Raw genomic sequence first — 17,400 nt, forward strand, 5'->3', positions numbered from 1 at the left:
TGATGACGAGTGGGTGATGAGGTCACGGGCAAGCAATGATGTGGGGGGTTAGCTGTTTCTTTCTTGGTGTCTTCTTGTTGGTGTTGTTGTTGCTTCTATTTTTCACAGTCTACGAGTTCATTCGTTGGTCCGGTCTGGTCTGGTGAAAACCAACAGGTTTATTGACAGCTAGGCAGCCCGATCCGTCATCCAAGTACCGGCCCCTGTCCAGAATTGGTCCGGTCGGGTAAGATGCTAGTTTTTCTGGCCCCTTGTCTTGACCGTTGCGTTGCAACGGCTTTTTTGATTCGTCTGTCTACTAAGCCTTTTCCAGGTTGGTGTCGATACTAGTCAGCAAGCCAGCCATCAACCATCAACTGCCCCATGTTCGGTACCAGAAGTGATCACTCCCCACACTTCACCCGTCATCAGGTGTGATATGGTCCGAGACACATCAACAACAATTGGGCTTGGAACGAAACCTCTCGCCCAAGATTCAACATGTTTAGGGTCCGATTTTGCATGCCTAGACGGATTTATCGATTGACGTTTACTTGGCATCAAGGTTTTCACCTGTGTCCTTTCCCTTCCTGTTGTGCTTGCGGTCGGTGTTTACGGCATTCGGCCTCATTTCTGCTGGCTCGCTGTGACGGCCATGCAAGCCATGCCGGCTTAGCTTTCTCCGCCGTTGGCATGAAAACGAAGAGTCAACCTCCAAGGAGATACAGGAGCACGGCGGACCGCGACGGGCGGAGAAAAGGGCTTAGGTTCACCTCCAGTGTAGCATCAATCCAGTGATGATGTCAGCCTGGACGGTGTTTTTCTTCTTTCCCTTCCCCTTTGGCTTTCTTATCCGCTCGCTTTTGGTTGCCTTCTGCTGCGTGGAAAGGGTGCGTCTCTCCAAATTAACCAGCAAATCAGTGGATTTCAGGTTACTTTGAATGGGAGAGTGTGATGATTACCACGTGGTTTTTAGATTGAAAATGAGGAGTCGAAAACCAGAAATAGGAGGCGAGACGTGGCACTGGGATCGTCTATTTTCTGGTTTGGGAGGAGGAAGGGGGAAAAAAGAGGAGGGATCTGAATCCTGATGGATGTGGTTTTGGGGATTTTTTTTAATATGGGAGGTGGCGAAGTTGGGGGATCAAAATGGTTCTGAGGTATGATTTCTCCTTGGAAAGCCTGGAAAGTAGATTTTGTGCGACTGATCGTCTTCAGGGTCGGGAGAAAGGGATAGACGTGGATTGACATTTGGAGAGTTACAGTGAAGTGTAATGTTTGGTTGTCTTGAGAATCTTTGAAGATCTCTTTTTGGCTCCCACATTCCGTTGCTCTCCGCGGGCGGCTCGGGGCTCTTGGGGTTTGATTGGGTGGCACACCTAAGGGTGAAAACAAGTAATTGTTTCTGTTGTGTCATGAAAGTCTTCGGGGAGTGGCCTCTCTTCAGTGTTTTCAAAGGAGCTTGTATGCCAGTAGGCATGCCTGTGCTGGCTGACTCGGTAACGATACGCACGGCTCGCTTGGTCCGAGTTCTATCATGTGTCACATCTCTAGATCAGTGGAAGGTGAGACAATTCTTAAATCAACGTCATCAATAGACTCAGAATGCTTTTACGTTCGAAGAGTATTGAGTATCTTTCTTCGATCGATGTCTGAGAAGACACCGTTGTCCCCAAAGAACTTTCTCTTCAAGGAACTCGTAAACACTCACGACATCTGACACCTCTTGACACCTCAGTTGGCACTTTTGACAGCCGCTCTGACTGACAGACACATTTCCTAACCAGCAAGGCAGGCCACCCCAGAATGGGAAGGTATATCAACACCGGTATAGCGCCAACCGCACCTCCGCAATTTCCAGATTCAAACATCTATCTCACCTGTCATTGAACCGCATAACTTTTTTTCTCGTTGTGTGCATGTGTTCAAGATCCTTTTTATGAATTGAACACCAAAAAGCCCTGCTGGGCTGCCTCCCTTGAACCCAAAAATACCGTTTCGCCACTTTTTACTAATGGGCAAGGGAGGGGAAGGGGGTGCGCGTCTATTCCTGGCAAGATTCATATGGGCGGCAACGGGAAGGGACAAGCGACAAGCGGCGCTAGATAAATTAATTGGCAAAAAAGTTTCATGCTCAGCAAGAAGACCGAAAAATGAGAAAAAGGCAAATGCCGCTCGGTACCTGTCAACTCCGAGTCCAGAGGGAGGGAGATAATCATGGATGTCAAGAATATTCCAAAAAGGGGACCATAAGGGCGGTATATTCCCCCCCCCCTTCGGTACCTCTCAACTCCGAGTGTAGAGATCACCCCTTGTTGGGAAATGTTTTGTTTTAACGGGAAATGCACGCACTACCGCTGTACCATTCGTTCGCTGCCAGACGTTGCCATTGTCCTGCAGTAGCCTCATGGACAAGGGTGGGGGGTTGAATGTCTGTTCAAGGGTCAGCGAGTTGTAGCAGCAGGTTCACCACAGGTAGTATACAATTGTTAGTGTAGGCAGCGAGCAAGAAGGATGCCCTCCCCTGGAGAACTTGCAGTCATAGACCGGTGAGCTCCCCGTTGTCATTGCTTGCCAATCACAGCTTGGGAACTGGTCCAGTTTTGGCCCGGCACTGAAGCCCCGGATTTCCTTCTCACCGGTGATAACGTTTCTCTATCCTGCACTAGGTATGAGGCTGGGCTGGGATCTGAGTTTTGTCTGCCCTGCTGCTGCCAGGGCAGGGGGGGCCCTGATCGAGGTGTTTTTGTACGGCCAGGGGTGAACTGAGTAGAGGAGGTGCGTTCTGGCCAACTATCTTCAACGTCTTTTTAGCAGTGTCCAGAATCCTTCCTGCTATCCCCAAAGAAGGCGTGTCGTAACGAAGCGTAAACAGCCAAAAGACGTAGTAAGGGGGGGTCCAAGCGTAGGTAGGTATGCAGGCCTGCACATGTGGCGTGTCTGTCTGGACGTTTACTCCTGTCCCTTATTCCTAAATCGGACCTCCTATCTTACAGACATCATCAACTTGTCTCTTTGGCACTGAGTACAATAACAAAACGCCCTACATCAACACCACCACCATTAGCTGTGAAGAGACAGAAAAGAGAGTGTGTGTCTGTGCGCGTGCATCGTGGGGGGGGGATATCAAAAAGCTTGGTAGCGAAGCCCAACCTGCTGCTGCCGGACAGGTAGGGAAGCAGAGCAAGCAAGCAAGCAAGCAACCTTTCTCAACGACCGACCTGCCTTTGTCAGCGCTGCCACTCTCCTGTGAGAAAAGTGGCGATGGGGTTACTTACTACAACCACTTAATGCGTTTCAACACACACCTGTCTAATCTGCATGCATTCTGCAGCTAGAAACCAGCAAGATCGGAAGGCACACACACACACACACACATACACGGATGGTTGTTCTCCAATACTCTCTCTCAACTTGGTGTAGTGTAGTGCCTATGCCGCCCTAGCAAGGAAAAAACCACGTGTGTATCTCTGATGAGCCGTTGACGTTGCCGTTGGCGTGTGGCTGCATCGGGTCTTCTCGTGCAGCGAGCGATACCTGAAACATGCAGGCTTGATGGGAAGGCAAAGCAAAACAGGCAGAATATGCACAAGGACTGATACGAGGCTATAGTGTAGTGTAGGTATATCTTAGAACTACTAAGTTATGATGTTTATTGACAATTCTTTTCTTCGCTGGAGGATTTGCTGCCATGGTACCTAATGACAAGCATTCACGTTGTCATCATCCGCTATGGACGTGCAGACATCCATCATATTCGACTCTGATATATGCGTACCATTGCAAAACACCCTCCATCATATCATTCAGACTGCCCTGCCTGTTTAGATTGCAAATGGCCAGGCATTCCCCAGATATTTGCTTCTCCAACTGCTGCGCTGCAATTCATCGCCCCCCAGTCATCGCATCCTGCTTTTCTTCTCCCATGGTTGTAACTGCTGGGGGTAATCTCTGGGGAAGGAAGGGACATCTGTTGCGGAGGCGGCACTGCCAGCCGAAAGGGCCGGCCGGAAAAGCGGGAACCGCAACCAGACCAATCTTCTTCTTGGTTTTGGGTGGTGTGAGAGTGGGAAAAACGCAACGCCTTCCTGCTTTTGTTGGAGGGTGCTGGATTCGACTGGTCCAGACAAGTCTATAACATCCATCTGATAAGGACGTGCGCACGCACACCTTCCCACCACCGTTCCACCCCAAGCCTTCATCGCTCCGATGTTACCCTGATGGAAGAAGCACCAAAAAAAAACTTGGCTTGGCTGATCAGATTTTGACACCTCTTTCACACAAAATCGTTGATGTGTGTAAAGATTCTGGGTTGCTTGGTGAGAGAGCAAGATTGTTTGGGGGAGAGAAGAGTAGTGGGTGGTTGGTCTCCCCTGAAGAGCCCATGCTCAGGTCCAAACTACCACCAGCACAAAGGAGTCAAAGGAGCAGCGTGAAGACGGAGCGAAGGAGAAGTGCCGTGTAACAGCAAGTAACTCAAACAAAGATCAAACCCAAAAGTGGGAATAAGGGGGGGTGAGGGAAGGCGTCTGAGCAGGACCCCCCCTCCAGGGCGATGATGGCCAATGGTAAAAGTAAACAAATCCGTCATCTGGCACTGCCACCGACGTTGAGATAAACTCTGTATCCCATGGTCTGTATTTTCATCTCCTCTTTTGCTGCAATGCATAGACGACTTGCCTGCTGTGCCTGACTTTCACGGGTCTAGACAACGCCACCAACATAACCGGCACGATCTGACCGGCTTTGCACGAGGAGGCCGCCCTGATTGATCACAAGAAACCCAAGATAGTGGACATATCGGCAGAGATAGCCGACTGTCAGATGAGATTGAGCCATGTGGGTGAGGGCCTGAGAGGAGTGGTGGACCATGGACGAGAGAACCCAAGCTCTTCGCCAACTTGGGTTCGGGGAGAGGTCCGAGATGATGATAGTCAGGCTGCTGGTGATGAGTTCACCATTGTCGACCGAGATATCGAGGGCCGGGCCGAGCTGCTGAAGGACCATTGGTGTCGAACTGGCACCAATGATGAGCTATTTCGGTGCAAGATTGCTCCGCCGAAGCTTTTGTGGTGCTGTTGGGATGACACAATCGGGCCAAATGAGACCGACTGGCATGAAGGCCAGCCCAGATCCAGTGAGCATCTTCGCCTCATCAGCTTCGCGGCCTTCTCTGCCAAGTTCAAGGGTGCTGGGAATGCGGTGAAGGGCGCACCTTCGGCGGCATGGTTGGAATATGCCATTATATCCACAACCCGGAGAACGAGATAGTGATGGAGATGGACCTTTGATGGAGCCCGGAACCCTGCGCTCAAGAATAAGCATGGCGGGCCACACGCAACATCCAGCGGTGCGGTCACCATGTCCAGAAAACTCATTCGCCTCTCTGATAATCGCCACCACCGTATCTCACTTGCTAAGTCCACCACGCAAGCAAGGTGTCGTCTTACAGCTATACCCACAAGAGCCTCAAGAATATATCGATGTTGCAATGCAGGACCGCCCCGTCACCCCTATACATGGCGATATTTTTGGCTCCCTAGATGAGCGGTATTTTGGACGCGAGGCGGGTAGTGAACCGCGGGACGCAAATTAACTCGCACAAGCAGAATCAGCAAGGCCAAGACGAACAGCCAACGAGGCAGACACTCGCTCATTCAGATCGGGGACGCACCCTCGATGACTTTGAAATGCCCAGCAATAAGATGAGCGGCAAGTCGAGTGGGCAACCGAAGGACGACGACCTCTTGGATAGACGAGATTGCCCAGCATGAAGGTTGTGCCGTAGGCGAGAGAAGAGACCTCGGCTTTGGGGAAAGTCGGTACCGGAATGGTTGATGGACTCTTTGTTCTTTTCCCCAGGCTCTGCTGAATCACAGCTCAGTGACCCCGATATAGGCGGGAAGGGCCTTGGCTCTGAGTGTGGCCAGTATAATGCCGGCCAGCAGCAAGTCCTAGAGTGCAGAGCGATCCACCTCTGTAGGCAAGCCCGAGGAGAGGCATTCAGATTGTCTTTGCCATGGCCACCATCCCAGGCCGTTCCGTGGCTATGGTGCCCAGTAGTATATCGTATGTCCCACGGAATGGATACCCTGGTTCGAATGAGGATTGCTGACTCTTTCAGAATGGATCCAACTGTTTTTTGTTAGCTCCATTGTCAGATCAACTGACTGTTGTAATGTGTTGCAAGCCCGGCATAAGCCCCGTTCAGGGATAGAATATAGAGCGCGGTTTCTCCAGCACTATTAGTCAATGCCCATAAATTCTTGCGATATAAAGTCATTTCGAGGCGGTGATTTTCATCTCATCCTCGGAAGAAAGACCCTATATGCAATGCATGTACAAGGTACATGTCACGGGAGGTTGTGGTTCCGGGGGGCGAGCTTGATGAAGGACTCGAGCGTGTGTGTTTACACTCCACACTTCACAATTTTACACCAGCAGACAAGTTCCTGGCCATCGTGTGCGTGGTCTAGGGCTCAAAACTGATGCCATGAAGGGGACAACCCAGCCAAGAGTTGAGGCTCTCAGCGTAGCCAGTACGGGTCTTCTAGATGCCTTCCAGCGATCAGATCAGCCATCTGAAACCGCAATGGCCTGGGAAGCCGACGACCACCAAACTCAGCGATCTACTCTCGACGTAAAAGCAGACTGACATCTGTCGACCGGAAGGGAGCTCGCAAATGCGGTTTCATTCGACGACGGAATCGGCGGATCCGCCCCCCCTCTCGATTGTCGGCCTGTATGCCTTGGGAATGGGCACAGAGAGCGAGCAGGCATGAACCGGGGAAGCTTGAAAGGGCGGCACGGCTAAGTCCAGCAAATGGAGGGGTTGACTGAGGCGGGTTCGAAAGTTTGATGTGGTCTTAATAGCTGTGATATAGGTCCCAAGGGATAAGGACCCTCGTTCCCATTGGCTCCTGCAGCCCACACCCAAGGCCGAATTTGGCATGGTAAGACGTCGCACACAACTGTATTGAGCAGAGAATGCAACATAGTGGATTTCGGAGACGATGGAAGGAGGGGTAGCTGTGTTGTCGATTTTCATCCTTCATTCCTGTACTCTGCGAACGTATGCTGACGAATCCAACGTGCATTTCGGTGGTGTGTCTCTGCCATGAGAACCCGATAGATGTCGGCCAGAAGGACGGCTCAGGTAGCCGGGCCGCCCAAGATGTATGATGGACTCGGTATGATTCCATTGGTGGTAACGGACGGGTAGAGGCGAGCAAGAGGACAAGCTACCTCTCCTCGCTCTCAAGGAGGGAGGAGTAATGAGCATGAAGCTCTGCAGATCGCAGGACTCTTGTTGGAAGACAATATTTACACCTCGTTGCTTTTGTGTGTTGTCCGATAGAGGTGTGCGTGCATGGAGGGAGCGGGAGGCTGCCGATTGGAAGGGCTGCAAGCCTCGGAGAGGGGTGCTCGGTTAGATCCCACCGAAAAGCTCACTTCATTTGATGCCGAACGGCAGGAAGAGGTCCCGGAGAGTTGCCGATGACTGCATTGGTGTTGACGCCTTGTACTCCATTGAAATTCCAAGTTGACATGCACTGACATGCCATCTCATCTCATCTTTGCTTGAGGTGTAGGTCTGAATCCACTCAAAGATTCCCAAAGTGGCAAGCGTGTGTCTGAGATGTCTCCCCGCAACTGGTCAAAGCTTCCCCTGTCTATGACGACAGCTTAGGGCGATTGATGAAGTTGACAGATACCTGTCTCCTATCCGTATCGTGCCTATCTATCAAATCACTTCACACCTCGCGCCTGTCTTCACGAAAACGAAGGGACTTTTAGCTTATGCCAGGAGAGGAAAACGGCGCTGCCAAAGTTGTCAGGAAATCAAGCACTGTCGTCGGCACTCGGACGGGTGACTGCAGCCGGCGGTTGAGGTGCTACAGCTGACTGCCGCCGTCAGCGTGGTTTGGTGCAGTGCGGGCTGAACGGCGCGCGTCTGTTGGTGCTGTGGAGGATGCCACCTTGAACTCCCCTAGTCGGACGGACCTGGCACATGGGTACCAAGATTTGCATTGAAGGGTCGAACCTGTGAGCAGCAGCAACCTTCTCCAGAAAACGGCCAGAGGTGTTCCTTGGTTGCCATTTGAGCGGAACCCGCAGCAATCAGAAGATATACATCAACAACGTCTCCGTTTGCGATAGCAACAGCAAACCAGCTTCGTTTGGAGAACGAGAACGAGGAACACACCGGTCGACGCGGCAGGATCGAGTGCGTGCGTATGCATCTCCAGCAGGGCCATTGTCAACCTGTCCCCGACCCCTGCAATATGTCATCTGGACGGTCGTCGCTTTGACCCCCTCTTGTCGAAGCTTCCTCGAGATATTCGAAAACGCCAATCATGGACCGGCGGCGGCATTGATGACATATCATTCCATCATCAAGCCACCGCGGAACTCCAAGATCCCTCTTGGCTCACCGAGAGTCAGCAGATGCTCTGTGCCTCTGGGCTTGTTCAAAGCCTGATAGCTGGACGCGAGAACACCTCCAGCTGTCGCATGCACGCTGATACGCCCCGGCACCAATTAATATAACAGCTCCTGCGAAGAGCTTGTATTGGTTCCATTTACAGGCTGGAAGGCTGCTGTTGATGTTGCATCAACCCCCTCCAAGCCATCGCCGAGAGGTGGTGTGCAAGGAACAGACACGGCTGCTGCCATGTCCAACAGAACGACTGCACAACCACAACACAACCGCAAAAGGAGCAGAAGGCGAGACGAAACACTGGACCTCCGCTCCTCAACAGTGCCGCTCCTGCATTAGCGGACTGCCTCTGCCTGTTCCTGAAAATCTGCCATGTGTTTTATGGAGGCCGGTGCCATGATGCAGACGCTTTGACAGACAGTCTGAGCGAGAGGGAGCAAAAGGAAGGATTCTGTGATGATTCTCGAAGGCTGGGCATGAAACTTTGACTCGTGCTAACTTTCTAACCCAAGCAAAGAAGCGACGATCTTGCCAACGACTTTTCGATCGAGCCACCCACATGGTTGACGTGGAACTCGATGCCTCTTCACTGGCGCTGTTCACCAAGTTCAGATGACATGATGATGCCCGGTTAAGGTGAGGGGGTGCTGTAGGATTGCTACACTACATACATAGTGTATGTTCCGGTCCTGGGCTGGAGGCATGTCGAAGGGCCTGGCAGCCCTGGCCTCTGTCTGGCTACAGCGAATGAAGAGGCGCGTCGTCTGGGGAATACCACCATAAACTGCACTAACAGCTCGGCCGATCACGCTACCTACTTTGGCGTTGTGCGAGAGCGAAGATGCTGCTGATGCGAAGAGTTACAGGCTGAGAGCTCCAACGTGTCCGGAGCCCCGATTCCGTGATGCCGGCGACGAAGCCTTCCGTAATTGCCAGTGTTCACCTGCCATCTCAGTAACCCCATGTGTCGAAACTGCAGCCTTCGAGTTCGGCATTGTTACATACAGACGAAAACGATCATCAGGGTGACGAGGACAAGACTCTGGTGAACCTGTTCCTGTCTAAAAAGAGGCGGGAAGCCAGTTGCGGGGGCCCGAACAAGTCTAGCACCCACTCCGTGTTTATGCCAACCTGCAACGCACAGACGGCAGCAGAGCTCAGAACGGAACTGTCGGGCATCCTGCAGTTTTCAATGCCGGGACAGGCCGTTGTTCGAGAAGCAGCTCACAGCAAAGCAAAGCAAAGCAAAGCACAGCACACACAGACCTCTCCTCTTGCGGCTGACCGCCTCCTCGGAATTTTGTCGAGGCTTATATATCAATGCCACGATGAATCGATGATGAAAGAAAAGGAAAGCAAGTAATAATCAAAGGGGTTTGGGTCACATTCTATTCCCAGGACCGGCAGCAGACCGGCAAGAGAGTAGGGAGAAAAGCGAATGTAATCCACAGGATGATGCTTGGGAGCTGTGCCGTTGCAAGATTCTGACGGGGTTTGATGAAAGAGACAGGCGAGGTAGAAGAGACTTTTGAAGCTGTACCTCCCCCATGTCGAATGCTTGCTCCAACCGCAAGCCAAGGGTTCTGACCAGCAGACGCAGACCACTTTCGGCACATTTATCCAGATGTCGTTGGACTCTTGGCGGTACCCGGTACCTCGCACCTCTGCCACCACGGTGGCCGCAGATATGCCAAGGTTGCATTCAGAGCTCCGTGCCCTGGACTCATTCACAGTATCACTTCAAGAAAGAGGAAAAGTAAAAATATATTTTACTTCCTTGCCAGCCACTAGCGGCTGCACATTCAATGCATCCACGGGAGGGCAAGCCAGCTCACCTGAACCCGGGACTGTGGTGAGTTGGGAGGGGGTAAACAGGAACCGACATGAAAAAATAAAAAATATGGAAAAAAGCTCATCTCAGAGGGGAACGAGATTCAGGACCGCAAACGGCGCCAAGATGGCACTCCATCCATCGTCAATCAACCACCACTGCGGCGTTGGCATCTTGACCCATCCGCCCATCAGACACCCCGGTCTACACTACGGATCGTGGATACACACACACTGTTGCACCTCCCACTCCCACCTCCCACCATCCTCCTAGGGAGGGCAGGTTGGTATTTAGAGGTGGTTTTGGCAAGGTAGCCAAGATTAAAGCTGTGACCCTGGCCCTGTGTTCGATTCACAGGCAGAGGTCAATTATGACAAATCGGCAGGGCAGTCTTGTTCGTTCGCGACGGGAGGTTAAAATGGCTGTCTGGGATCGGGCCATGTCGCTTCCTTAGTGTCCAGCTCTATCTCGCTGCTCGGGCTCCCGTTCCCGTGCGCCGAACTACTCGATCCTGGATGCTTGCCTGACTGGCGAGCGGTTGATGGCAGATGAAGAAATGGCAGGTTCGATTTACGTTGGGGTGGTGAGACCCATGAGACCCTGCTAACGAACAGGCCAGGGTGACAGCCAAGCAGGACAGGGCAGCGACAGGGCACGCCTGGGAGTTCTTCGAACGGCCGCGATCAAGCCGGGAACGAATTGCTGGGGTACCCCCCCTGAAGCAATGTTCCCAGACGGGCATCCCAGGTCATCCACGCTGTCAGTGATGGGCAATACCACTGATGCCCGGCTATACATCCACCACCTCACTTTGCCTGCTTCAAGGGCCTTGTTCGTCTTGCTCTTCTCTAAGTGGGTGGCACTTCGGCCCTGTATTTTCTTGTCGTGCCTCCGCTACGACTTAGCATGCTGAGATAGGTAGCTATATGTAATTCATCTGCCTCCCGGTCCCTTCCCCCGTCCCATCTTCCCATCTTGTCCCATCGCATCATTCTCCATCGTGTGACCGGTTCCAGAAAATCATTCCCCATCTCGACCGGACCGTCCCCTGCCCACTGGACTCACCTTATATGCCAGCCCACATCAGACACACGGCATTGTCACCTTGGCTTCGCCTGTCCCGTTCTCCGGATTTTCACTCTGCCATCTGTTCAAAAGTGTCCGCTGTTCACTTGCATCGCTGGACCATCCACGACTCGGCTAGGTTGAACACTCAAAGTTTATTCACCCCCCCCCCCCTCCCACCCTCCCCAAGAACCCCGACCTGGTGTGTGTGTTTCCATCTTGGGTTTTCTCCAAACCAGCCTTGACGACATCGACATCCCTCGCCGCCGCCACAAGCGATACTAACTTCGGCCGGTCCAGGTCTCGGGGCATATACGCCAGTCAAAAGATTGTCAAGAGATTGTCTGTCTTGATCTGGCTTGCATGTGGGACACTTCCTAGAGGTGATAAAGACTACGGGCCCCAGAATCCGAAAACAGGACAACTCTGGAGAGGCGGATATCGGGGAATTAGGCCAGGAGGGACTTCCCAGCCTGAGACCACCAAGACGGGACGGAAGGGGTGCAGGCGAGAAGAAACGAGGGAAGGAACCCGGAAGGGCCTGGCCAGCTACGACACTGAGCGATACACTGAACGACACACACACACTGAACGACACACACACACTGAACGACACACACACACTGAACGACACACACACACTGAACGGGACTCCGTCTGGTTGCATCCACTCACCCATTCTCACTCAATCCGCATTCCTCCACTCACACCTACCACCTACCTTACCTTCTCAACCGTTCAAGTACCCCCCATCTGCACCTTCTGCAGCTCACCTGCATACACCTGAAGCATCCCAGCATTAAGGTTGGCTTCACGTATCGTATGTGTCTTTTATACCATACCTATACCTATACCTCCTCCCCTCCCCTCGCCCCCCTTCTCCTCCTTCCTTTTCTCCTGCCAACCCCCGCCTTCCAGTTTGTAGACAGTACCGCTGCTTTCTGATCCAGTCTGGGCTGCGTTGGAGGCTCAAAACCGTTATCACAGAGCTGTGGCTTCGTTTCCGTGGTTCTTCTGTTTTTTTTCCTGCCCCGACTTACACAGTGTAGCAGCAGTTTCTCAGACACCGCATCGTCGACAATATCAGCCACTACCAACTCTAAAAAAAAAACCCCTCGTGACCACTCCCTCCTCATCACAAGCTCAGACAATTGCGATAGCTTGCCCTACTCCACCGAACCGTAGCGCTCCTTACACTTTTCTCGCGCACACACGGGTTGACTGTGGTTCCGTCCAAACTCAACCACCAAGTTTCGACCAGAAACAACCCATCCTTGGGACGACGTTGTTACCACTCTCAATTAGTTTCCCGCCCCGTCTCTGCACCGCACTGGAGCGTAGCCAGGCCGGCCACCGACAAGATGATGGCAGGACTCGCAGCCCAGGATTATCAGCTGGAAATAAGACAACAACCCAAGGCAGGCTGCGTGGCTCTCACGAAAGGAAAAGGTATGGAAAATTGCGCGCTGCTCTGAACACGCAGCTTACACTCGTTGTGACAGATCGCCGACCACTGGATCCTCCTCCAATCGTCCAGCTCAAGGTCTCGCCGAGGTTGGATCCCACCCAGAGGTTTCTCCAGAATCCTTACCTTATCCTCATCGCCAAACTGGTTCCCAAGGATGGCGAAAATGATGAGCAACAACGGCGAACCGAAACCAAAGGGGGCGACTTGGCCGGGACAGTCGTCTCCTCTCTCTACAACCTCAAGGATACCGATAATACCCAGGGTGGATTTTTTGTGTTTGGGGACTTGTCAGTGAAAAGAGAGGGCTCTTTTCGACTCGAGTTCACCCTCTTCGAGCTCAGATCACAGACCAAAGACTGCTGGCAGCTCTCCAGCTGCATTTCGGACACTTTCCAGGTTTATGCCAACAAGGCCTTCCCTGGATTGCAGGAATCGACATTTCTGACCAGGACCTTCAGCGACCAGGGTGTCCGGCTACGGTTACGAAAGGACTCGAGGACGGTTGTTCAGAGCAGAAAGCGCGGTGCCAGCGGTGCGCCCCAGGTTGACATGAAGCCGCAGTCGATTGGTTACATGCATGGCGGAAACCACGACTTGAGTCCCAATGGCCAGCAGCACCACGGCAGAAGGACTAGCGCTCTGGAGTTCGACAATGGAAGCTACGACTTTGGATATGACCCCCGAGGCGGCAAGCGCATGCGACACAACAGCTCGGCCGGCAATCACCCCGGCTACGACAGCGGCTATTACACCCATCATAACCCAAACCCTAGGACGATACCAGAGCCCATGGTGTCGGCTGCCTTTTCCAACGGCATCCCCATGACTACCAGCTACCCAGTGCATACACAGCCTGCCATCTCTGGAATCTCTATGCGCCCTAGTATGGCAGCTTTCCCGCCTCTGCATCCGCTTGACACGCAGATCTCGCCACACTCTGCCGGCCCGAATTCAGCATCGTCAACCTTCTCTCCAGGCACGAGCTTCTCTCCAGGCACGAGAAGGTCTCCCCTCTCAGCATACCAATACCCGAACACACATCACAACATCTATGGCTCGCCCACTCATATGAATTACCAGACGACTTCAGCACAGCAGCCAATGGCTCAGCATGGTGACATGGGGTTGTCACTTCAACTCCCAGGTATTGACCTTGGCGACATTGAGAAATAAGGGCTCACCCGCCTGACTTTTCCTTTTGCTCCTGCGGAGCTGAGCAGCGAGTATATCGCCCACTAATCCCCCTTTCGCTGCGTCCGTATTCCCTGACTCTTTGCATTGGATGGAAAAGAAAATTGAGTGCACGGTTCTACCACATATGAGATTGGAAGTAGGAAAAGTGCAAGGGTAGCTTTTTAGCTGGGACTTTCTCTTTCTTTTTTTTATTTTATTTTACTGAATGGCTGTCTGGAATTCTCGGTGTTATAAAGGCAAACGATATCCTCTCTGTCGGTTTCTTTTGTCGGTTGTTGGGTCTTGGGTTCGGTCAAGCAAATGGGCATTGGAGAGAGCAAAGGAAAGAAAGCACGATTCCCCGGGGTACGGTGTAATTTTCTTGCAGGGTTCATATTTCATCTTCTCTTGTTACACTTTTACTCAACACCACTACCAACATCGCACACCTTCACTTTGTTCATGGCATTCTTCAACTTCTTCCGTCAAGGAACCATCGCTTCTGCCTCTTTCTCCCACTCTTTCTCCGCCCACCGCTTTTACGAAGTCATGAGAGATCACTTGTTTCCCGAGAACGGAGGGAGCATGGTCATGTTAGCGAAGCAAACGAGTAAGCTGCGAGTTTGGGTTGGTCGTTGGCTTTTGAGTGATACCCCTCCGCGAATTTGGTTATGGTTATTTCTGGTGGCAAGGGAAAGCGAAAAGGGAAAGGGAAAAAGGATTATGCTTACCAGAGAGGGAGAGCTATCAGGGGGAGGTAATTAGTGGGTAGGGGGAAGGAAGATGGTGATGCTTCCGAGGCTGAGGTTTCTTGTCTTGAGGAAGTTGTCCTGTGCATGTTGGGTTATACCTAGTCAGCGTTGGTAGGTATTAGAGAATAGTACCTGGTAGAATCACCGTAAGAAGTATGGTATCGCCTGCATGGGGCTTATAAATGATAAAATCGCAGCTTGGTGTCCTGGTGATGTGACGTTTATAAAGGCGGAATATGTGCTTAATGCAGATGTGTTTGGCACAGGATGACCACCCAAAAAAAACCGTGTTATGTGATTGGCTGGATGTAATTTGGCTAGCTCTGATTGGACGGCTAGGATGAGGCTTTTCTCTTCTATCAACGGCGATTAGATAGATATGTAGATGGGGATCCAACTCATCGACCGAGACCGATACTGTACAATCCTTTCCTATCTTTGCTGAGTCACGAGGCTTGGAACTTTCTGCTTTGGATGGACTCGGTCCTTTTCCCCCACATGGTAGAAAGCCATTTCACGAAGGGGCGCCCGGGCTTTTGGAGGCTGAAGTAGAGTTTTTGACGGGGCGTGGAAATCTGACGGGTTATCAAACCTAGGTGTGGGGGTGCGGGGCGGCGGCGGCGGCGGCGGCGGGGTTGGGATGATGGCTGATGGTTTCCAGGTTGGCATGTGAATAGGATGGGATGGATTTGGAAGTAGGAATTAGTAGTTGCTCTAGTGATAGTACATACGTTATCATTGGGCTTGTATGTATTTTCATCAGGAAATATCTCATTTAGTCTCAAATATTGGTAGAGTTTCACGTATATCAACGCCCCCGTCATCCTCTGCTCGTATTCTGCCTTTTTTTCCCCAAGTCATTACTTTGATCCATCGCCCAACTCAAACCCCCCACCTCTGCCTCAACGCCTCATAAACCGTCCCATTAATCGGCAAAACACTCCCGTGTCTCAAATTCTTCGGAAAGTTATTCCTGTTGCTCCCCACCCACCCCGAATTACTCCCCGGGTTCGTACTCTCAAACGGCCTGTACCCATCGCTCCCGTAAAAGTCCAACAGCAAGTGCACCTTCCTCGGGTCGACATTGTCCAGATAACTCGCCGGCCCTTCCACCCCCGACTGAATAATCGCCCCGTCACCCCCCGGTCTGGTCCACGTGCCGAATAACCCATTGTTGGACACCTCCACAAAGACCGTCTTTCGTGTCTCGTCTTTCATGAATCGGAGGAAGGAGGTTGGGGATAAGGGGAGGTAGTTGAGGTCGATGATGTTGGTGGGGTTCTTGTCGATGAGGGTTTGGGGAGCCGAGAAAGTTTTAAAGTCGGAGGTGTAGGCGTAGCGCATGCGGATGTTGGTTGGGTTGCCGGTGTGGCGGGGGTCCGACGTGGGGTACTATGAGTGGTGAGGATGAAGTTTATTTTGTTGGGGGGAAAGGGGGAAAGGTACAAATTTGGAAGCCCAATGAACGAGGTATTGCCCCTTGGCAGGATCCCAGATTGCTTCTGGGGCCCAGACCATACCCGCTGTGGCGTCTTCGACGGTGACGAGTCGCTCGTTGGTCCAGTTGATCAGGTCGGTGCTTTCCCAGACGAAAATGCCTCGGGAACCGGTTCGTTGGGCCGCATCCCAGTTTGTCTGTTTTGTTGTCAGTCTGTTGAGGCACTTGCATCTTGGTGTCCTATTTGCTGGAACATACTCTCCCAATGTGAAGGTCAGTGCCGATGATATACCACTTCCTCCCTGATTCGCTCCCGCCGCCAGGAACAATTGTAGGGTCTCGAACACCAGTAGTCCCCTTGGTCGGCCTGATAACTGGCTGTCCTCTATTCAACGCTCTGAAGGAGAGAGCATCGTTGCCGTTGCTGAGGTAAAAGTAGACATAGGGGTCGGCTCCAAGGAAGAAGGCGCCCAGGTATCCAGCCAGGTTGTTGGTCTGTCGCTTTGTTACATCCACTCCAAGGTCGGCAAGGTCGAGAAACAGCCCCGCAGAACCGCGGCTCTTGATGCTTGCCGCAAGAGATGACCAAGTAAAGAGGAGAGCAGCGAGTGCCCAAAGAGCCTTGGGCGTTGCCTGCACCATGGTAATCGTGGGGCGGGTACAGTGTTACCACGAAATAAGTACCCAACGACCGGCGTACATAAAGAGTCCCAGATACCCGGGTGAGATCAGATGTAGACCTGCAGGAACCCGGCCGCGACTGGACCACGGTCTTTATATGGGGCTCGAGGCAAGCGCTCCCATCCATCTCTTCCCATCATGTGGTTCTGGAACCGCTCCTGTCGGCGGTATAGAGCATGTTCCCCACAATCTGTGGTCCGGGGAAAAGATGGGGTAACATTTAGCCATGATCTACTGAGGAGGAGGACGACTCGATCCTTATGGCTAAAGTCTCTCCATATTGTTTCGGCTTTTCCCGCTTTGGTGTGACTGCGTGCCCATCTGACGAATCTCCCCTCATGCGATTGCTGGAATTACTTTTTTTTGCGCGCTGAACCACAGTTGAATGGACGGTTCGTCATGTATCGAAAGAATCCCTGGCAGATTTGGTACTGTGGACCGCATGGATTCGTGGAATAATTTTCCGATGGGTTTGTCGAGTTGTATTTGAGGGTCGGTTTTGACTATGGCAATGCGGGGGTCGGCAGTTGGAGATCATCGCGTTGACGAAGTCTCAAGACCACTTACAAGCGC

At 52.2% G+C, this 17,400-nt stretch overlaps 4 protein-coding genes across 4 annotated transcripts; 2 read left to right on the plus strand and 2 right to left on the minus strand.

The window, feature by feature from the left end:
* Positions 1–4,683: 4,683 nt before the first annotated feature.
* Positions 4,684–4,986, minus strand: QC762_0068880 (uncharacterized protein; the record flags this gene model as incomplete). The annotated part of the gene is made up of 1 exon (XM_062883713.1): positions 4,684–4,986. One exon carries the CDS (start codon positions 4,984–4,986, stop codon positions 4,684–4,686), a length of 303 nt encoding a protein of 100 aa, XP_062743731.1.
* A 2,745-nt stretch (positions 4,987–7,731) lies between these two features.
* QC762_0068890 (uncharacterized protein) lies at positions 7,732–8,291 on the plus strand (the record flags this gene model as incomplete). The annotated part of the gene is made up of 2 exons (XM_062883714.1): positions 7,732–8,025; positions 8,105–8,291. The coding sequence occupies exons 1-2, from the start codon at positions 7,991–7,993 to the stop codon at positions 8,289–8,291; spliced, it is 222 nt and encodes a 73-aa protein (XP_062743732.1). The 5' UTR covers positions 7,732–7,990.
* Positions 8,292–12,676: 4,385 nt separating this feature from the next.
* Positions 12,677–15,124, plus strand: QC762_407550 (uncharacterized protein; the record flags this gene model as incomplete). Its single annotated transcript, XM_062890217.1, has 2 exons — positions 12,677–12,764; positions 12,818–15,124. The coding sequence occupies 2 exons, from the start codon at positions 12,677–12,679 to the stop codon at positions 13,954–13,956; spliced, it is 1,227 nt and encodes a 408-aa protein (XP_062743733.1). The 3' UTR covers positions 13,957–15,124.
* A 267-nt stretch (positions 15,125–15,391) lies between these two features.
* QC762_407540 (uncharacterized protein) lies at positions 15,392–16,788 on the minus strand (the record flags this gene model as incomplete). Its single annotated transcript, XM_062890216.1, has 3 exons — positions 15,392–16,100; positions 16,155–16,343; positions 16,405–16,788. The coding sequence occupies 3 exons, from the start codon at positions 16,786–16,788 to the stop codon at positions 15,591–15,593; spliced, it is 1,083 nt and encodes a 360-aa protein (XP_062743734.1). The 3' UTR covers positions 15,392–15,590.
* Between the last annotated feature and the right edge of the window lie 612 nt (positions 16,789–17,400).

This window comes from Podospora pseudocomata, chromosome 4, assembly GCF_035222375.1.
Source record: "Podospora pseudocomata strain CBS 415.72m chromosome 4, whole genome shotgun sequence".
In the NCBI taxonomy this organism is placed as follows: Eukaryota; Fungi; Ascomycota; class Sordariomycetes; order Sordariales; family Podosporaceae; genus Podospora; species Podospora pseudocomata.